This window comes from Lampetra fluviatilis, chromosome 10 (genome assembly GCF_964198595.1).
Source record: "Lampetra fluviatilis chromosome 10, kcLamFluv1.1, whole genome shotgun sequence".
NCBI classification, from domain to species: Eukaryota; Metazoa; Chordata; class Hyperoartia; order Petromyzontiformes; family Petromyzontidae; genus Lampetra; species Lampetra fluviatilis.
Window position 1 is genome coordinate 2,125,392 of NC_136284.1, and position 20,434 is coordinate 2,145,825.

Below are 20,434 nucleotides of genomic sequence, written 5' to 3' on the forward strand. Positions count from 1 at the left end.
GTGAGTGGAGGTGAGTGGAGGTGAGTGAAGGTGAGTGGAGGTGAGTGAAGGTGAGTGGAGGTGAGTGGAGGTGAGTGGAGGTGAGTGATGGTGAGTGGAGGTGAGTGGAGGTGAGTGATGGTGAGTGGAGGTGAGTGCAGGTGAGTGGAGGTGAGTGCAGGTGAGTGAAGGTGAGTGAAGGTGAGTGGAGGTGAGTGAAGGTGAGTGGAGGTGAGTGGAGGTGAGTGCAGGTGAGTGAAGGTGAGTGAAGGTGAGTGGAGGTGAGTGATGGTGAGTGGAGGTGAGTGAAGGTGAGTGGAGGTGAGTGGAGGTGAGTGGAGGTGAGTGATGGTGAGTGGAGGTGAGTGATGATGAGTGGAGGTGAGTGAAGGTTAGTGGAGGTGAGTGAAGGTGAGTGGAGGTGAGTGATGGTGAGTGGAGGTGAGTGAAGGTGAGTGGAGGTGAGTGAAGGTGAGTGAAGGTGAGTGGAGGTGAGTGATGGTGAGTGGAGGTGAGTGAAGGTGAGTGGAGGTGAGTGGAGGCGAGTGGAGGTGAGTAAATGTGAGTGGAAGTGAGTAGAGGTGAGTGATGGTGAGTGAAGGTGAGTGGAGGTGAGTGAAGGTGAGTGGAGAGTGGAGGTGAGTGGAGGTGAGTGGAGGTGAGTGATGGTGAGTGGAGGTGAGTGAAGGTGAGTGGAGGTGAGTGGAGGTGAGTGAAGGTGAGTGGAGGTGAGTGAAGGTGAGTGGAGGTGAGTGAAGGTGAGTGGAGGTGAGTGGAGGTGAGTGAAGGTGAGTGGAGGTGAGTGCAGGTGAGTGGAGGTGAGTGAAGGTGAGTGGAGAGTGAAGGTGAGTGGAGGTGAGTGGATGTGAGTAAATGTGAGTGGAAGTGAGTGGAGGTGAGTGGAGGTGAGTGAAGGTGAGTGAAGGTGAGTGGAGGTGAGTGAAGGTGAGTGGAGGTGAGTGGAGGTGAGTAAATGTGAGTGAAGGTGAGTGGAGGTGAGTGATGGTGAGTGAAGGTGAGTGGAGGTGAGTGGAGGTGAGTGAAGGTGAGTGATGGTGAGTGGAGGTGAGTGGAGGTGAGTGAAGGTGAGTGGATGTGAGTAAATGGGAGTGGAAGTGAGTGGAGGTGAGTGGAGGTGAGTGGAGGTGAGTGATGGTGAGTGAAGGTGAGTGGAGGTGAGTGAAGGTGAGTGGAGAGTGGAGGTGAGTGGAGGTGAGTGAAGGTGAGTGAAGGTGAGTGGAGGTGAGTGATGGTGAGTGGAGGTGAGTGGAGGTGAGTGGAGGTGAGTGAAGGTGAGTGGATGTGAGTAAATGTGAGTGGAAGTGAGTGGAGGTGAGTGATGGTGAGTAAAGGTGAGTGGAGGTGAGTGAAGGTGAGTGGAAGTGAGTGGAGGTGAGTGGAGGTGAGTGAAGGTGAGTGAAGGTGAGTGGAGGTGAATAAATGTGAGTGGAAGTGAGTGGAGGTGAGTGGAGGTGAGTGAAGGTGAGTGAAGGTGAGTGGAGGTAAGTGATGGTGAGTGGAGGTGAGTGAAGGTGAGTGGAGGTGAGTGGAGGTGAGTAAATGTGAGTGAAGGTGAGTGAAGGTGAGTGGAAGTGAGTGGAGGTGAGTGGAGGTGAGTGAAGGTGAGTGGAGGTGAGTGGATGTGAATAAATGTGAGTGGAAGTGAGTGGAGGTGAGTGGAGGTGAGTGAAGGTGAGTGAAGGTGAGTGGAGGTGAGTGATGGTGAGTGAGGTGAGTGAAGGTGAGTGGAGGTGAGTGGAGGTGAGTAAATGTGAGTGAAGGTGAGTGGAGGTGAGTGATGGTGAGTGAAGGTGAGTGGAGGTGAGTGAAGGCGAGTGATGGTGAGTGAAGGTGAGTGGAGGTGAGTGGAGGTGAGTGGATGTGAGTAAATGGGAGTGGAAGTGAGTGGAGGTGAGTGGAGGTGAGTGGAGGTGAGTGATGGTGAGTGGAGGTGAGTGGAGGTGAGTGGAGGTGAGTGGATGTCAGTAAATGGGAGTGGAAGTGAGTGGAGGTGAGTGGAGGTGAGTGCAGGCGAGTGGAGGTGAGTGCAGGCGAGTGGAGGTGAGTGCAGGCGAGTGGAGGTGGTGTCTGCGCATGCAGGTGAGTGGAGGTGAGTGGAGGTGGTGTCTGCGCGTGTCCCCGGCGTGTCGCGTTCTCACGACAGTTGGCCTCGTCGCTGTAATCCCGGCAGTCGGCGCGGCCATCGCACGTCCGCCGCTCGGCCACGCAGTGGCCGCTCGCACACTGGAAGTGTCCCGGGTGGCACGTGTGTAGCTCTGCACGGACAGAACGGCGGAGGCAAGAGGGTGGAGAGGAGAGTGGGGGGGCGAGAGGGCGGCGGTGGGTGGAGGTGGGTGGAGGTGAGCGGGGGCGAGCTCCCTCGCCGTGGCTCGCCGGCGCTAAACCAGCGCGCGTCGCGGCTCGTACCGCAGCCCCTCTCGTCCGAGCCGTCGCCGCAGTCGTCGTCGTGGTCGCACGTCCAGGTCCCCGGGACGCACCGTGCGCTGTCGCAGCGGAACTCGCTCTCCGAGCACGGGCGCGGAGCTGGCGCGGGCAAGGACGGCGGCGGTGGGGAGAGGGGTGACATGGGGAGGTGTGGAGAAGACGTGAGGTGGGGGAGGAGAAGAGAGGCGCCGAAAACTTTTTGAGAGACGAGGTTCGTCGAGCCCGACGTGCGTGTGGCACCGCGTGGGGGTGCAGCAGATCACCTGGCAATGCGGTGACTCGAACCCCACCAGCTCAATGATGCCGTCTTAGGGGAGAGCTCATGGGTGTAAGGGAGTAGTCTCAAGCACGGGTTCGCTCTTCATCATTTGTTGTGTGCGCCGTCTTTAGCGTATTGTGTCCTAACATTGTGTTTGGTCTGCAATCGCTTGTTCTGGCTCCTCGAAAATGTTACCACTTGGGAGATAAAAGAGCTTCTCAGCTCATCGGATTCCTCCTCCACTCTAAATAAAGATTCTGATTCGGATTAAACGACGAGTGAGTTTATGCGAGCGAGCGTACCGCAGTCGCGCTCGTCGGAGCCGTCCACGCAGTTGTTGGTGCCGTCGCAGCGCCACCGCAGCGGGATGCAGATGTGGTTGTCGCAGCGGAAGTCGCCGACGGGGTCGCACGAGACATTCTCTGAAACGGAGACACCATTGTGTCGCTAGTCGTACCGGCGGATGCATCGGCAGGGAACCGCGCATGATATTGTTTTGGTTTTGGTTTTGGTAGCAAAAAAGTCAGCGGTCAAGTCACCGACACAGGAGGCGTGCTATAAATAATACACAACAACGATGATGATGGAGTGAACGATTCAGTGATTGTGCTAGTGACTATGTCACCGGCCGGTGATCGCATCATCAGTGGCCGCCTTAATCAGCGATCGCTCGCTCCACGCTCCCCGGCGCCGCTCACCGCACTCCTGCTCGTCGCTGTTGTCCAGGCAGTCGTTGATGCCATTGCACGTGGCCCAGCGCGGGACGCAGCGGTAGTTCGTGTGGCACGAGAACTCCGTGGCGTTGTCGCAGCGGTGGTCGGGTCCCACTGCGAGCGGGAACACGGGCACAGCAGTCGCAGAGGGCGCGCTGGAGGTCACCGGAGACGAGCACAACAGTTCCAGAGACACTTGGAAGTTCCAGAGACACATGGCAGTTATAGAGACACGTGGCGGTTATAGAGACACGTGACAGTTGTAGAGACACGTGGCGGTTATAGAGACACGTGAGAGGTGTAGAGACACGTGGCAGTTATAGAGACACGTGGCGGTTGTAGAGACACGTGAGAGGTGTAGAGACACGTGGCAGTTATAGAGACACGTGGCGGTTGTAGAGACACGTGACGGTTGTAGAGACACGTGACGGTTGTAGAGACACGTGACAGTTGTAGAGACACGTGACAGTTGTAGAGACACGTGACAGGTGTAGAGACACGTGACAGTTGTAGAGACACGTGGCAGTTAAAGAGACACGCACAGCGGCCAACGGAGACGCGCACGCAGTCAAACGCCCATACAAAAAGCACGCAAAGAAGAATTGAGGGGAGAGGTGAATGCTTGGGATTGTGCCGAGGCACTGAAGGAGGAACACACGGATTAGAGGACATGCATCGGTGAACGACATGATTGAAGTTGTTTAGTGAAGTGGCCCAAGGGCAGCACGAGTCACTGGAAGGGACAATGGCCGATGGCCGAGACGAGAGATGGAGCCGCATCCAAGTGAGGAACCACGCCTCACAGGCCACCCTATGTAGAGATGGAGTGGTAAAATCGGATCATGTGTCGGTGCGAGGTGGGTTGTAGCCATATAAATTCAGATAGGAAAATGTCACAACTCTATAACACTGATTTCGTCCTTGTTAAGAATCACCGTACAGTATCGCCATTGCCTCCTGCTGCTATTGCGCCGTGGCTCTAAGTGGAGCTAAGCCCCGGGGACCGCACGGTCTGAGTGCGCACGAGCGAGGCGGTGCGAGCGGCGCGAGCGCGACACTGACTGCACGTGTCGTAGGGCTCGTCCGACTTGTCCCCGCAGTCGTCCACGGCGTCGCACACCCAGGCGCGCGGCACGCAGCGGCCGTTGCGGCAGCGGAAGTGGGCGAGCGAGGGGCAGGCTCGCTGCGCGCACGTCTCCGGCTCCTCGTCCGAGCCGTCCCCGCAGTCGTCCGCGCCGTCGCAGCGCCAGGCGGTCGGCAGGCACCGACCGTTGGCGCACTGCCACTGGCTGGCGTCGCAGCGGTGGCCGTCTGCGGAGCCGCGCGCGCGGCACGCGAACGAGAGGGTCACTCCGTCGTCTCGCCTGCGCCGACCGACCGAAAAACACGCCGCCGCAGGAGTGGACGCTCACCGCAGAGGGACGCGTGCTCGTCCGAACCGTCGGGGCAGTCCCGCTGCCCGTCGCACAGCGCCGCCGGACCGGTGCAGCTGCCCTCGCCGCACTGGAACTGGCCCAGGGGGCAGGAGCGCGGGGGGCACGTGCCCGGCTCGTCCGAGCCATCCCGGCAGTCCCTCTGCACATCGCACTTCCACCAGATGGGCACGCACCTGCGGCACGCGCCAACGGGCGGAACCACGCGGCAATCTGGCACTCGCTCCATCGCTCCTCTGGCCCTTTGTGGCCCATAGCCATTACGGGGAATCGACGCTCAATCGGAGAGGCGTTTACATTATTCCTAAAGTGAAAAAAACCACGTACTGCTAAAGCGCAGTCGTTGGCATCGGCCTAGTGGCATGGGGCGACTCCAGGGGACACCGGCATGCGGGACTCACTTCTCGTTGTCCAGGCAGCGGTACTGCGTGCTGGAGCAGTTGGGCTCGCAGCGCCGGGCGGAGTCGCCGTGACCGAGCGCGAAGTCTTCAGGGCAGCGGCACGCGGCGCCGCCCCCGCCCTCCGCCAGGAGGCACAGGTGGGAGCAGCCGCCATTGTTGTTTCCACACGGATTGGGCACTGTCAGGAACCGCGTGGACACAGGAGGACACGGGAGGGTATCACACACACACACGCGGTAGAACAACATGAGTAACCAGTAGCCCCGCTCATTGACAGCATTGTGAGCCAAGCCTGAACCGGGAACAAAATCCTGATATTCGCCAATGCTTCCGCACACCAAGATAGTTTTACGAAACCGGGACTGGCCCGGCCAAACCGGGACACGTTAACTCAAGAGACCAGGAAAGGCTGATTTGCAAGCGAAGTCTGAGGGACGTTTTGGTCGGCTCAGATCACTTGGTCAGGGAAGAAACGAGAGGCCCCGAGCCTGGGCTTGAGCAGCAGAGCCGAGTCAGCCGCGCTCAAGGGGGGTGCGGCGGTTGCCGGCGCTGCGTACCGCTCGGCTGGCGGTACGGGTGGAGCACGCGAACGTCGAAGGGCCGGTGCGTGGTGTTGGCGAGGCGCACGCGCCCCGCGCCCGTGTGCTTGTGTGCGCGCTCCACGCTGCGCGTGTTCCAGTCCGTCCAGTAGAGCCAGTCCTCGAACAAGCTGAGCGCGAACACGTGCGGCAGCGCGCCGCTCAGCACCACGCGCCGGTTGCTGCCGTCCAGATCCACGGACCTGGCGAGGGACGCGGTGGGGGGGGGGGAGCAGATGAAGCGTGGCTATCGAGCGCGCGGGCGGTGTAACTGCACCGGAGCCCGCAGGCCAGAGAGTCCCAGGTGTCAGGCTACGGAGAGGTGGGATGTTGGACAAGGGGAGCCCAATTAGATTCTGTGCATCAGGGCCCACGCTAACCGTGCTAAGCCCACCGCTGGCATGAGGGTGGAGTGGGAGAGGGGAGGAAGTCAATGGACCATCGTGAGCTCCAGCCCCTGGAGCTCACGAGATCCCCTCTCTCCAGAATCAAGATCCCCGCTTGTCCCGTGACCCAAACGTAATCACATGACGGCCATCAAGTCCATCGCCGGTGTTGCCCTGCGAGCGTGCGGTCAACGGCTCTCGCGGGGAGTCACCGCGACTGCTACGGGCGACGACGGACGGGACTCACTCGATGCAGCCGAGGTGAGCGTCGGCCCAGTACAGCCGGTCCGTGGTGTAGTCCAAGGTGAGCGCGTTGGGCCACTCGAGCTTGCTACTCACGAGGGCCTGGGGCCGCGCCCCGTCCATTCCCGCACGCCCCACGTAGGCCCGGTGGCCCCAGTCCGTCCAGAAGAGAAGGCTGTGCCGGCGCAGAGCGAGCCCGGTCACGCGATCACACGACAAAAGGTTTGCAGCACGAGACGTTCGAGGATACAACCGTGTTCAAGATGCTGACCACCCTTGCACCGAGCTGGTGTAATGTGTCCTGTGATGGTGTGGTATCGAGTGATGTGTCACGGTGTAGCACCTCCGATTAGCACGGTTGGCTACGTACGGTGCGAAGGAAGTGCAACATACATACGTAGTATGGCGCAATGTGGCACTGTGCGGCGTGGTGTAATGCGGCGCTGTGCGGCTTGGTGTGGAGCGATGTGGCATGGCGCGGTGTGCCCTACCCAAAGCGGGGGTGCAAGGTGAGTGCGCGGGGGCTCTCCAGGCAGTGCGTGGCGTCCACGCAGCCCGCGATGAGCCTGGTGCGGAATCGCCCATCCAGCTCCGCCACGCTGACGCAGTTGCTCTCCGCGTCCACCCAGTACAGCTTCCTGCAGCGGCCACGCGGCCCACACCGTACGGAGGCGCCGCAACCCATTACCGAAGGCCGGCATCGCGCTAACCAAAAACGTCAAGCAAAATGACGAGAGCTCGAGACGGTGCTAGCGACGTTCCTCTGGCACACCTGGCAACCCAGTCGACCGCCAGCCCCTCGGCGTCGCCCAGCAGGTGCGACACCACCGCCTGGCGCCCCGTGCCGTTGAGGAAAGCCCGCTCCAGCACGTCGCGCTCCAGGTCACTCCAGTAGATCCGCTGCTCCACGCGGTCGAAGTCGAGGGCGACCACGCGGCCCAGGCCGCTTAGCAGCGGCGGCCCCAGCGACGGCCGCTCCTCCATGGACAGCTGGCGCACGTAGTAGCGGTTGGCGAGCAGCAGCAGCGGCTCCACGCGGCTCAGCTGGCGGCACGAGTACCCGTCCGGCCCGCGCGCGTAGCCGGGCTGCGCAGAGACACGAGCGGGCACGCGCGGCAATGAGTGAACGTGCGGAGCGTCACACGGTTACATCTCAGACGAGCCGGTACAGTGGGGAGCACAGGCCCCTGAATACATTGCCGAACGAATAGGTTATAAGGTCGCACTGATGGCACACAAAGTGTTTGCCACGAATGAACCACAATAGCTTGCTGATCTCGTCATGGAGCATAAACCATCACGCAAACTCTGGTTATCCTCGCAGCAGCGGCTTTTGGCTAACCATCGAACAAAGATGGTCATAAAATGTAAAGCTTTCGTGACTGCAAGATTGATATTCTTTGGGTCTTTTGGTAAAGTCACGTAGATAGGTTCAAAGAAAATAACGAAAAAAGCAAAAAACTACAAAAAAAACTACTTTTGTTATTTTCTTTGAACCTATCTATGTGACTTTACCAAAGACCCAAAGAAAGATGGTCATTGCATTGGGCGCTTCCAGATGCGCTTCTGAGGCCGTCTGGCATGCTCTTCCTTCCGATATTAGGAAGCCACCGGAGCTATGCACTTTTAAATCTAGATTGATGACTAATTTCTTTAGAACTGCTTTTTGTGTTTAGTTTGTTGTCCTTCCTTAACACTGTTGGCTACGTATGGTGCAAAATAAGTTCAACATGCATACAGGGGTGCGTCTGCTGGTCAGCTCAGTCAATCAGCCCACGACACCTGGGTCTGTCCCGTGACCATCTTGCTAGCGAGCCTTCGACATTTCACGTGACAGCCTCGAAGTGCACCTAGCCTGGCACAAAGCGCTCGGCGGCGGCGCGCGCCCTGCCACGGTGCCGGACCTCGCACTTGCAGCGGAAGGAGCCGGGCGTGTTCTGGCAGCGCTGGCTGCAGGTGCCCGGCTGCTCGTGACACTCGTCCACGTCGGTGCAGGCGCGGCCGTCCGGCAGGAGACGGAACCCCGGGGAGCACGCGCACGCCCAGCCCCGCACCAGCTCCACGCACTCCTGGGCGCAGCGGCTCACCAGCACGTCGTCGCACTCGTTCACGCCTGCGGGTGCACGCGGCGCGGCATGCCACGCTCCGCCACGCTCCGCCACGCCCCGCCACGCCACCACCATTGAAGTGACCCATGTCATGACCACACCATTAAACACCCTCGCCGTACTGTGCAATGCTACGCCGTGCCACACCATGCCGTACCATACCACACGATGTCATGTTGTGCCACGCCAAACCGTGTCATACCATGCCACACTACGTCACACCTCACCTATGACGGGGCCCAGTCTATCCAAGGAATGTATGGGTGCGTGACAACGTCCGAACACACTCAAGTTCCACATTTACGAGGCCAGGCTCAGTCTCTCCACAACAAGGCACGTATCTGCGGCAAGTGCCCTGTTATTGACAGTTGTGTCTGGGGGAAGTCACGGCTGTGAACATGAACAAAATTCCACATTCCAATGGCAAGACCATAACTTTCCACTGCGAGGCCACTATGTGAGTCGTAATCATTAGCATCATCAGCCATGATCAATCCACTGCTGGATAAATCCCTGCCCAATCCGTGGCCATGTCTCACGACGGTCCTGCGATCAAGTGAACGTGCAACGTTGACCCAATGGGCCACCATGAATCCACCTAGCACCTGCAACTGGGCTGATTCATGCAATGAGCGTATAGCGGAGGGGATGGCACAGATGTGGAGTTGGCATGTCTCTCTCCCCGTGCCCGCGTGGATTTTTCTCCAGGTCCCTCCACATTTACAATCAACATGCGAGTATTTGTATGGGTTGCTTCTGAAAAAGAGCTACATAGATCAGTGGGAATGACCTAGTTAGAAAAATAACACTTCCGTTTTTAGCTTACGTTCCTATGGCGAGACCCTGTACTGCGAACAATCGGGGCCACCGTGTGCAACGAGCAACAAAACGACGACGCGCGCGAGCATGGACGCACCGCACCCCCTCTCGTCCCCTCCACCGGCGCAGTCCTCGGCGCCGTCGCACACGCGCCGCTCCTCAATGCACCCGGGCGCGGCGGCGCCGGCGCCGCCCTCGGCCCCGGCGCCGCACGGGGCGTAGCCGGGGGGGCACCGGGGCGGCGCGTTGGGGCCCGGGGCTGGCGTCCCGCACGGCGACGCCTCCTCGTCCGAGCCGTCGCCGCAGTCGTCGTCGCCGTCGCAGGCCCAGCCGCGCGGCACGCAGCGACCATTCTCGCACGTGAACTCGCCGCCGGCGCTGCACGGGGGGTACGAGCAGCCGAACTCGTCCGAGCCGTCGCCGCATTCGTTCCGGCGGTCGCACCTACGCGGGGACGGGCACGGGCGGAGACGGCACGGCGGATCGGATGTCGCGGACGCAGTGAGGACAACCGCATTTATTTACGTTGTCGATGCCATCGTTTTCAGCTCCCTGTCAATCTGGCGCTCCGGCAGAAAACATCTTCATATACCGAAGACTGCAGAGCTTGGGAAATTGTTGGAAGCACAGGCCCACCGCGTCGCCGCGCCCACACGTACCGGTATCGCTCGGGAATGCACATGCCGCTGTCGCAGTGGAACTCGTTGGAGGAGCAGGAGCGCGGGGGGCAGCTCTGAGTCTCGTCCCGCCCATTGGGGCAGTCGGCGTCACCGTCGCACAGCCACGCCAGCGGAACGCAGTGCGTGCCGCCGCCGCCGCCAGCGCCGCCGTCGACGCACGAGAACTCCTCGGGGCTGCACGTGTGGCTCTCTGCGCCGCACACGAGCAGGGGCCGACAACAAGGGGCCCCCGACGCACACCGAGTACACGACCGCATGCGCCACGGTCACGACCGCGCACACCCACGGCTCGACAGCACACATCACACACACCTGAAGAGCTTAAATGCACGTACCTCCGGTGCAACCACACGCAGCCACGCGCTCGCGTGGTCATCGACGCATCCTACAAACCATCCGCACGCCCCCAAGGCCACGCTCCAAACCGTGCCGTCTTCGTTTAGATTGGAAAAAAAAGTCATCGTCTCCGTCAGCCGCGCATGATCGGCTCACTGCTGGATGAAGGGTAGGGAACCTCACGTGCCGCGGGCGCGCTCACCGCAGCCATGCTCCTCGTCGCTGCCGTCTCCGCAGTCGTCATCTCCGTCGCAGCGCCAGTCGGCCGGGACGCAGCGCCCGCTGGCGCACGCAAACTGGTCCGCGTGGCACGTTCGCTCCAGCGCACCTAGCGCACACGGCGTGCACGGCACCGCCAGTGACGTCAACGGCATCTTCATCGACGGCAGAAAGTACTCGCGGCGTCACTGCCACCGGCAGCACCGGCAGAAGCGCCAGCGCCACGGCCAGCAGCTCCGGGAGAATCATCGCTACCGGCAAACATAATCTCCATCGGCGCCACTAGCGTCACCATCACAATCGCAACCAGCGCCAACAGCATCAGCAGGTGCGCCATCATCGTCACCAGCATGGGCTGGTGACGATAACGGCAGCACCATCACAACACATAGCACCAACCAGCACAAGCAGCAGCAGCAGTAGCAGCAGCACAATCACTTCCGTCAGAACGAGCACAACCGCCGAGAGCGGTGACACCGCGACACGATCTCTACCATCGCACAGGCCAACAAAAATCATCGCCATAACTGTCACCGTCGTCAGGGTGATTGGTAGGCCGGGGCAGACACACGTAACTGGTCGTAGCCACAACCACAGCAAAAGGGATGTGGAAATATGTTCTGGGTCACCGACCCAGACGGATCCGGCTGAGATGGATCCCCGATCATAATTACCCAGAACACAAAATTAATGTGCTCCGCCATGCCAGCAACTACCAGCGCTGCGGAGAAGCGAGCAAGCTTACTGCAGGAGTGCGGCTCATCCGAGGAGTCGGCGCAGTCGGCCGTGCCGTCGCACACCCAGGACAGCGGCACGCAGCGGCCCACCTTGCAGCGGAAATCCTCCGGGGGGCACGACACCCCCACTGCTCCACGACGCGGTGAGCAGCGCACGTCACGCGGGCAAGGAAAAATCATCATCATCATTGTCGTCATAAATGTCATCATCACCATCGTCATTTGCACCAATTGTAACCAGTGTTATTATTTTCATCATCATCATCATCATCGCCACTGTCAGTCGTCGTAATAATCATCATCACTGTCATCGTCGTACACACAAGTCGAGCGGGTTGGCGTGTGCGTACACGGCGCGAGCGTGCGGACGTGGGGACACGCGGACTCACGGCAGAACGCGGGGTTCTCGTCGCTGCGGTCCTCGCAGTCGTCGTCGCCGTCACAGAGATACGCGCGCCGCACGCACCGGCTGCTCGTCTGGCACCGCACGTAGCCCGGCAGGCAGCTGGTCACGGCTAGACGGGTGCCGGCGAGACACGAGAGACGCCGCAGCTCAATCTTACAAAGCGCGCTCTTTCTCCACATCATATTCTCAGGCGTGGCTGAAACGTTTTGAGATGCATTCACAATTGAACCTTGCACAAATTGGAATTGCATTCGGTTGAGTCACGTAAAGCACATTGACATTTAGGTATTGCATGTAAGGATAAGCATTTGTCGGGAGATCAAATACTTCGGCATCTCATCTATTCCCAATGCCCTGCCGTAGTCCAGCCAAGAGGGGCCCTAGAGGAAGTGGCAGCCAATCGTAGGCCGAGGAAAAGGCAGATTCTTGAGCTTAGATTTGAACAGGGGCGTGGAGTCGACAGCACAAATAGCCGGGGATTCAGAGGTGGGGCGTCCGTGACCCTGCCCACGGAGACCGCCCGAGTGGAGACGGAGAGGCGTGAGATGGCAGCGCGGGAACTCACGGCAGTCGCGCTCGTCTGTGGTCGCGTTGTCCCGGCAGTCGTCGGCGCCGTCGCACACGAACTCGAGCGCGACGCAGCGCCCGTTGGCGCACGTGATCTCGGCGGCGGGGTCGCACGCCGAATGGGCGCAGCCCCGCTCGTCGCTGCCGTCGCCGCAGTCGTCGCGGAAGTCGCAGCGGTGCGCGTACGACAGGCAGCGCCCGCTGTCGCACACGAAGTCGGTGGCCGCGCACGTGCGCAGCGCTGGCGGCGCCGGGTGGCGGGGGGAGAGGAGCGCAGAGGAGGGTGAGCCGGCGTGTGGATCGCGTGCCGCCGATGGCGACGCGGTTCGGGGCGCACGCGGTACATCGTCAGACAAGGGTGACAAGGCTTTACTCCCCGATGGGATGGCGTGTACCACCGCTGCTCAGTGAAATCTCAGACTACACAATAACAACGATGACGATCAGGATAGCGATAATGACCGCGCCATGATAAAAGCAACGATCAGGGTCGTGATGAAGATGACGACGACGAGCGAACGAGCGAGCGAGCGAGAGTGCCGTGCTGGCGCCGCACCACAGAGCCTCTCCGTCTCGTCGCTGCCGTCCCCGCAGTCGTCACGCCCGTCGCACGTGCTCCTCTCCGCCACGCAGCGCCCATTCCCGCACAAGAAGTGGGGGCACGGCGCCGCCTCGCTGGGCACGCAGTCTTGGTCCTTGTTCGCCAGGACCCAGCTGCCCTCCATGGGGCACTGGCACTCCGGCCCGCTGGGCCCTGCACACTCGGTACGAATAGGGCGTAGTTCAATTCACTCTCGCTTCATTGATTAAACCAGAAGGCTTCACGGCACTGCGATATTTATATATACAACAGTACAACCCTCACTCACACGACGTACCCCTGCTCCTTTCCTTCTCATTGGAAACCAGTTGAAATATTTGTCATTGAGCGAGAAGGCTTAAGGATGGACTCAGTGAGCTGCTGTCCAACATAACGGTTCGTTCTAGATTTGAAGCTTTCGTGACTGCAAGGATTCATATTCTTAAGTTTTTTCGGTAAAGTCACATAGGTAAAAAATTAAAATTAATAAAAGTAAAATAAAATAAAAATACTTTTATTAATTAACATTTTTGACCTACGTGACTTTACCGAAAAAACCTAAGAATATAACGGTTCGTGCCAGTAAACACATTTACCGATAAAAGATTGTGTGCTTGTGCACCACCGCCATCGTAGCACCCCGCCCACCTCCCCCGCTCCCCACGTCCTGGCGACGGCGCCCACGCACCTGGCACGCACACGTGGCTGCAGCCCCCGTTGAAGCGCTGGCAGGGGTTGTCGCATGCCGGCTGGCGCGACCGCGCCATCACCTTGAGGGCCGACGGGCGGTGGGGCAGGTCGCGCAGCAGCGCGAGGCGGCCGGAGCCGTCGTGCTTGCTGGCGCGGAACACGGCGCGATCCTCCCAGTCCGTCCAGTAGATGTGCTGCCCGTGGACGCTCAGCGCGCACGGGAACGCCAGCGAGCCCAGCACCAGCTCTCGGTGCGAGCCAGACAGTGAGGCGCGCTCGATCCTCTGCCTGGAGGTTAGTGGCACGCGGAGCCGGCGTTGGCTAAAGAGCCGCCGATGACTGGCTGCTATCACTGGCCATGTGACCAAGGTTAGCAGGATGCAGTCCATGCAGTGTGTGTACAGGGCGCTCGCACGGTGTGTGTGTACACGGCAACTGTGTGGTTGTGTGTGCGTGTGCATCATGTGTGGGGAGCGGGAGTGTCGCAGTAAGCGCCCTGCGCCATGATCCCACCGACCCGAGTTCGATACCTGGTCACGGCCAACACCAGTGACAATTATCTAAACCAGCCCTTGGGTCGACTCAGCTTTAAATGAGTACCTGGTGCAGCGTGGTGCTGGCCACCCACCCCCTCGTGTGCCATGCCCAGCCTTCATAGGTGCTACTCGCTAACAGCACTATCCCCAACAGTCTGTTAAGGGCACACGGGGGATCTCGGTCTTTGTAAGTGTTTCGTGTGTTTGTAGTGTGCACACAATCAACGGGCAGCGTGAGTGCAGTTAGGTGTCCCGCAGTGCAGTGGGAGTGGCTCGTGCGTACAGGTAGGCGTCGGCCCAGTAGAGCATGCCGTCCGGCAGGTCGATGGTGAGGCTGATGGGCCACGCGAGGCTGGAGTTGACGATGCTCGTGCGGAAGTTGCCGGCCAGGGTTGCGCGCTCGATGACGGGGTGAGGGCTCCACGTCGTCCAGTACACGTAGCTGCACACGCGCCCAAGCGCACGCACGCACGCAGACGCACGCACGCGTGTACACGAACGTTCACGCGGCACGTGCGGACACGAGTTGCGGCAGAGGCACACTCGCCAGCCGTACTGATGTAAGCGGGCGGCTGATGATTATTGGATTATTTAACCGTCCTGATTTTTTTGAAGCTACTCGCAACATTTTATGGGGGCGAAACATTTCCGGCCCTTTTTTTTGTTTGAAAATCGGTTAAGCGGCACAAGGGTTTAAAAATCATCAGCCTGCTGCTTATGTTGGTGGGGTTATCGAGCGCGGAGGATCGAAGCGTATTTCACCAGGAGATGGAAATCGCAAGAACGTCCTGGGTCATAAAATCGGACGTTGGATTTCAACATCCTAGCGGTTCAATTGAATCATCAAGAATACAAATCTGAAAAGCGAAAAAAATGAAAAGCTAATTTGAAATTGCACATTAATTATAATTGTATTCCAAATTAATAACAATCATGAAAGCAAGCATGAAGCCGTTTAACGTAGCGTGGCCATATAGTCACATGCAGCGCTCCTGCCTACGATGGCGATGAGTTCACCCAGCCAATACAATGCGACCAATTTAAATTTGCATTAAAATTGGCTGAGATGAGTCAGCAGTATAAAATCAGCAATCGTATTTGGAGCAGATGACGACGACGATGGTGACGATTAAGACTAAAGATCAGCTTCCGAGTGAGCATCTTGGGGGGGGGGAACGATGCTTAGGGACGCGAGACTTTTCCCCCGGCGCCGGCAGAGGAGACGCACCCGCGGCACGGGTGCAGCGCGATGGCGAGGGGGTGCGACACCCGGGCGATCACCGTGTGCTCGGTGCCTTCCAGGCTCATGGAGGCGATGAGCTGCCCCTTGAAGTCGCTGTAGAAGAGGCGCCGGCTCACCCAGTCGAACGCCAGGTCCTCGCGCGAGCTCTCCACTGGCGGCCCGGCAGGATGGGGGTGGGGGGGCGAGGGCACGGGGGGTCAGCGAGAGCGCCCCGGCGTTAAAGGTCGCACGCGAGGCTGACGCTGCCGACCGCGAACGGTGCTGTCAATCATCACATTTGTGTCGCCTTTTAACAAAGGCATTGCGAATGGCTCGGGGGGAAAGGGCGCCGCGGTGGCGAGATGTTAACTACCTCGCCTGGTATACAGCAGGTCGTGGGTTCGATACCGACCCTGACGCCTGTGATATTTGGAATTTGCATGTTCTCCCCGTGGTAGTGTGGATTTTTTTCCGGGTTTTCCGGTTTTTCTCTCCACATTTAAAATCATGCATTTAGAGTATTTGATTGCTATAAATTTTCACGTGATAAGCCACTTCGTTGAGCAACCATTTGTGGCCAGGTTGCTTCTTAAAAAAAGCTGTGCATCTCAGTGGGCCTTACCTGGTGAAATTTAAATAGTTTAGTTTAAAGAGATATCTGAGAAATGTGCCTGAAATCCAATCAACTATGCCCAAAATTACAAAGATCCCTGTGTAGCCTACATAGGCTTTCGGGACAAGTGCTGTAAGCGAGCACCTAAGAAGGCCAGCACGGTGCACGGGCCGGCGGTGCGGCCGGCACCGCGCCCACGCCCGCACCCACGCACTGGAGGTGATGTTGGTGATGTCGGGGGCCGTCCCGTCCGCGCCGGCCAGGTCGAACCGCGCCAGCCCCACGTGGCCGTGGCCGAGGCTGTGCGTGAAGTACACCCTCCCGGCGGCGGCGTCGGCGTCCAGCCCCACGGTGGCCAGCCCGGCCGCCACGGGGCCGAACGGCGGCGGGCGCCGCCCGTCCGGGTCCGGGTCCAGGCCGAGCGAGTGCACGCCGCCCTCCTCCAGCGCCAGCAGCAGCAGCTCCCCGTCCAGCGACGTCGCGCACGTCACGCCGTCCGCCGCCAGCTGCCCGCTGGCGCACGCGCAACGCCGCTCCCACGCGCCGCCCGGCATCGCGAAGCAGAGCTGGGAGCAGACCCCGGGGTCGGGTCCGTACGCGCCGGCAACGCCGCTGATGTTGCCGACGCTGCCGCTGCTGTTGCCGTGCTCGAGCGAGCGGCAGGGGTTGGGGTGGTCGGGCTGCACCAGCGCGTGGAACACGGCGAGGCCGCTCAGCTCGCTCAGCTCATCGCGGATCACCTCCGCCTGCACGTCTCCCTCCGACGGTTCTTTGCTCGTCTGCCGGGGGGGGGGGGGATTTCCGTTCAGCGCCGAGGCACTTCAAACGATTCCATATAACGCGGCAGGATTGTTACGGTTAAGCTCGGACAAACGAGCGACCCTTTGGCTCGGCCCGTCGCGATCGCGAGCGCCGCCGGTTCTCACCCGCAGCACCTTGCGCAGGTTGCGGTCCAGCCACAGCAGCCGGTCCCCCACGACGGCGACGGCCCAGGGCGCGGGGTAGCGGCTGCCCCTCCGCACGGTGGCACGGCCTTGCCCGTCGGACCCCACGCGCCCGATCTCGTCGGCGCCCGGGTCGGCCCAGTAGATGAGGCCGCTGGCGGCGTCCACCGCCAGGCCGCGCGGCGCCACCAGCCCGTCGGCGAGCAGCGAGCGCCGCTCGGCGCCGTCCAGCAGCGAGCGCTCCAGGAGGCGCGCGCCGGGACCGCCCGACAGCCAGTAGAGGCGGCGTGCCCGGGGGTCCACGGCCAGCTCCGCCGGCTCCTGCCCGCGCGCGCGCAGCAGCACGGCGCGGAACGGCGTGCCCACGCGCAACACCTCCAGCAGCGTCTCGGCGTGGAACGCGTTGCTGAAGTAGAGGTTGCCTGCGGAGACGGGGAGAGCGGAGGCCGGGGGGCGATGAGGTGCGGGGTCGGTGGCGTTGCGCGATGTTCGTCGGATCGGTGCTCAGTCAGCACCTTGGTGACACGACTTGAAGATTAAATGTAAATTGATCGTCACAAATCCACAAATTTCACTTTGATCTCTTTCCAAAGCTCACCACTTTTGCGTTTGCTACTGCTGTATAGGATTTTGAGCCTTATTGAGAGTGGTTCGCTCCAGTCACCGAATCACAGTTCGTACAGACGAAACATATATCCTGTGAAAAGGATAGCCGTTCTGTAAAGAGTGCAGTTAGAGTGTCCGAGGCTGGACCGACTCACCAGACAGCCAGTCCAGGGCGATGCCGCGGATCCCCTGGGCGCCGACGCCCGTGGCGACGACGTCCTTCAGCGCCGAGCCGTCCCTCTCGATGCTCCGGACGCCGCCGTGGCCCCCGGCGGGTCCGTCCGCCCAGTAGACGCGTCCTCTCCGCACGTCCACCGCCACCGCCACCACGTCGCGCCCTGGGCACAGGCCGCGCGCGCGTCGCTCGCGGCTCGCGGGGCGGATCCGGCACGCTCTAGAAAACAACGTCGGACGTCCCCCTGCCCGCCGGCCGCGTCTCCCGCTCACCTGCTCCGCCGACGGGCACCACGGCCTCCCCGTGGGTCGTCCCGTCGAGGTCGAAGCCCCGGATGCCCGAGCGCTGGGCCACGACCGCGAAGGAGTCGTGCGCGAGGCAGGCGCGCCCGCCCGCCGCCAGCCGGAAGCCGTGCGTGCACGCGCACGCCCGCGCGCCGCCCGGCACGGGCAGGCACAGCTGCTCGCAGCCGCCGTTCGGGGAGGCGCCGCCGCCGCCGCTGCAGCCGTTGGTGCCGCCCGCCGAGTCTGCGCGGGTGACAACGGTCGTGCTCGCCCATTCATACGGGAAAAGGTGCCTGGGAGAAGGAGATCCGATTAGGACCCGAGCACACCGGGTCCCCTATGGGGGGCAGCCAATCCGAGATTTAAAACCAGGCCCTGGAAGGACGGCCCGTGGCGGAAGGTGGATTACATTCACCCGACGGGTTCCTTACCCCGCCGAGAGAGCACTGGGTGAGCGAGCGTTGCGAGGGGGAGGAAGAGGATCGTTCAGCCTCGCCGTTGGCTGCCACGCGGCGACCGGCGGCAGCCAGAATCGTTCCCAGGGGAGGTTCGCCGCGGGGCGCTCGACACGTACCGTCGCGGTGGTGAACCCTCAGGCCACGCAGCCCAGCCAGGTTGGCTCTCACGACGACGGCCTGCGACCCGCGTCCCGCGATCCCGTCCACGCGCTCCACCGCCTCGAAGTCGGAGTCGGCGTAGTAGAGGAGCCCGGCGTGCACGGCGAGGCCGCGCGGACGTGACAGCCCCGACACGCGCACGACGCGGCCCGTGCCAGACACGCTGCCGCTCTCTATCTGGGGGCGGTGGCGGTAGGGGGTGGGGGGGGGAGCGCCGGTGAAACAGGCCGGCACCAACGTGCCTCCACGCGTCCTCGCGGGGCCACAGCGGTGTCTGCGACGAGCGCAACTCGTTTTTTGTTTGGGTGGCACTGCCCCCCGCCTACAAGGCCGCCCACTGCTTCTGCACATCGTCCTTAGACGCGGTCGCATTCAGACGCTGCGTGAATCCACATTGTCTTGGATTGTAATGCCTGCCGAGAGTCGGGGCCGAGGGTGGGGGCAGCGAGCCGGGGCTGTGCGTGCCCTGGGAGGGGTTGCGGCTCACCACGCCACGCCCCACCACGGTCCAGTACAGCGTCTGCGCCCCCACATCGAGCGCCAGCTGCTCCACGCGGCTCAGCTCGAAGGAGAAGAGCGTGCGGGCGTGCGAGCCGTCCATGTGCGCGCTTGCAATCTTGGGGGCGGCCCCGCTGTCCGTGCCCTGGTCTGCCCAGTAGAGCATGCTGCGGAGGGCAGCCAGCACGCACGCAACAACACACGCAACAACACACGCAACAACACACGCAGGAACGCACACACGTGAAGTATTCGTACTTGTGCACAGACGCGCAACGACGCGCGTAACGCGCACACAAAAACGCAACGCGCACGCGCGCCTGCGCCAGGCAATTCGCTGCACCGGCATCTCCTGCGTGAGCAGACGGGTGACCGAGCGCCGTACGAACCCCCGCGCCGGATCCACGGCGATGCCGACGGGGCGGCCGGTGCCCGCGGCATCGCCGGTGCTGGTGATGAGCGTTCGCCGGTAGCGCTGGGCCCCGTCCAGCCGCACCACCTGAAGGGAGACCCCGCACGGCTTCCGTCACAAACATCGGCACGGAAAACGCAGCGCGACAGTTATTGGAGGTTTCTTTGGCACGTCAAACTTAACATCACATCCATGCAGGCCACACTCGTGCTAAGTTAAGTCATTTTACGGTCCTAATCAATACGTTTTTCTTTCCCAATGTGCTGCCAACGTGATGTCATGAGATGCAGAATCCACATGGAACCTCTGGCAGAACGGTGCATCACCCCGTGTTTCAGAGAATGGCCTACCGAGGGAGCCAAAATATTATCCGTACGGCCGATGTTGATCTAGAGCAGGGGTGGGGAACGTTCAGCCCGCGGGCCGTATGAGGCCCGCGAAATCATTTGGTGTGGCCCTGCCAAGGCAACCGTAGGCGGGACTCGAAATTCACTAAATCTAGGAGCAAACCTGGAAAAGCAGTTGCGAGTAGCAACATCATCAATACCAGCTAACATCACACGCCTCGCCAAAGAGAAACAGTTCCAGCCATCACATTAGGGGTGAGTTAATTAAATGTTTGACCAAATATAACAGGATAATTTTTTAATTGATAATTTTGTGTGGCCCACGAATGATGTTATAAATATCCAAATGGCCGATTTAAAGCTTTCGTGACTGCAGGGATTCATCTTCTTGGTTCTTTCGGTAAAGTCACGTAGACGGGAATAATAAAATAATAAAAATAAAACATAATATTATTATGTTTAATTTTTATTATTTTATTATAATATTATTATGTTTTATTTTTTTATTTTATTATTCCCTTCTACGTGACTTTACCGAAAGAACCAAGAAGATGAATCCAAATGGCCCTTGGCAGAAAAAAGGTTCCCCACCCCTGATCTA

General features: G+C 60.3%; 1 protein-coding gene across 3 annotated transcripts in view; it reads right to left on the bottom strand.

Moving 5' to 3' along the window:
- LOC144934408 (low-density lipoprotein receptor-related protein 2-like) overlaps nt 1-20,434 on the bottom strand; it is a 103,243-nt gene that overhangs the window by 13,116 nt on the left and 69,693 nt on the right. For all 3 annotated transcript variants that reach the window (XM_078860132.1, XM_078860133.1, XM_078860131.1), the window contains exons 34-62: nt 19,464-19,573; nt 19,064-19,241; nt 18,534-18,753; nt 17,948-18,202; nt 17,656-17,838; nt 16,877-17,316; nt 16,165-16,729; nt 15,344-15,509; nt 14,399-14,557; nt 13,578-13,867; nt 12,866-13,063; nt 12,308-12,550; nt 11,726-11,851; nt 11,345-11,464; nt 10,583-10,708; nt 10,024-10,234; nt 9,462-9,808; nt 8,342-8,550; nt 7,210-7,523; nt 6,929-7,075; nt 6,442-6,612; nt 5,788-6,011; nt 5,231-5,408; nt 4,809-5,005; nt 4,459-4,707; nt 3,382-3,510; nt 2,986-3,105; nt 2,407-2,523; nt 2,139-2,255 (exon numbers count right to left, since the gene is read on the bottom strand). In XM_078860132.1, the coding sequence (XP_078716258.1) occupies nt 2,139-2,255; nt 2,407-2,523; nt 2,986-3,105; nt 3,382-3,510; nt 4,459-4,707; nt 4,809-5,005; nt 5,231-5,408; nt 5,788-6,011; nt 6,442-6,612; nt 6,929-7,075; nt 7,210-7,523; nt 8,342-8,550; nt 9,462-9,808; nt 10,024-10,234; nt 10,583-10,708; nt 11,345-11,464; nt 11,726-11,851; nt 12,308-12,550; nt 12,866-13,063; nt 13,578-13,867; nt 14,399-14,557; nt 15,344-15,509; nt 16,165-16,729; nt 16,877-17,316; nt 17,656-17,838; nt 17,948-18,202; nt 18,534-18,753; nt 19,064-19,241; nt 19,464-19,573 (6,109 nt within the window). The remainder of the gene's footprint in view (nt 1-2,138; nt 2,256-2,406; nt 2,524-2,985; nt 3,106-3,381; nt 3,511-4,458; nt 4,708-4,808; nt 5,006-5,230; nt 5,409-5,787; nt 6,012-6,441; nt 6,613-6,928; nt 7,076-7,209; nt 7,524-8,341; nt 8,551-9,461; nt 9,809-10,023; nt 10,235-10,582; nt 10,709-11,344; nt 11,465-11,725; nt 11,852-12,307; nt 12,551-12,865; nt 13,064-13,577; nt 13,868-14,398; nt 14,558-15,343; nt 15,510-16,164; nt 16,730-16,876; nt 17,317-17,655; nt 17,839-17,947; nt 18,203-18,533; nt 18,754-19,063; nt 19,242-19,463; nt 19,574-20,434) is intronic.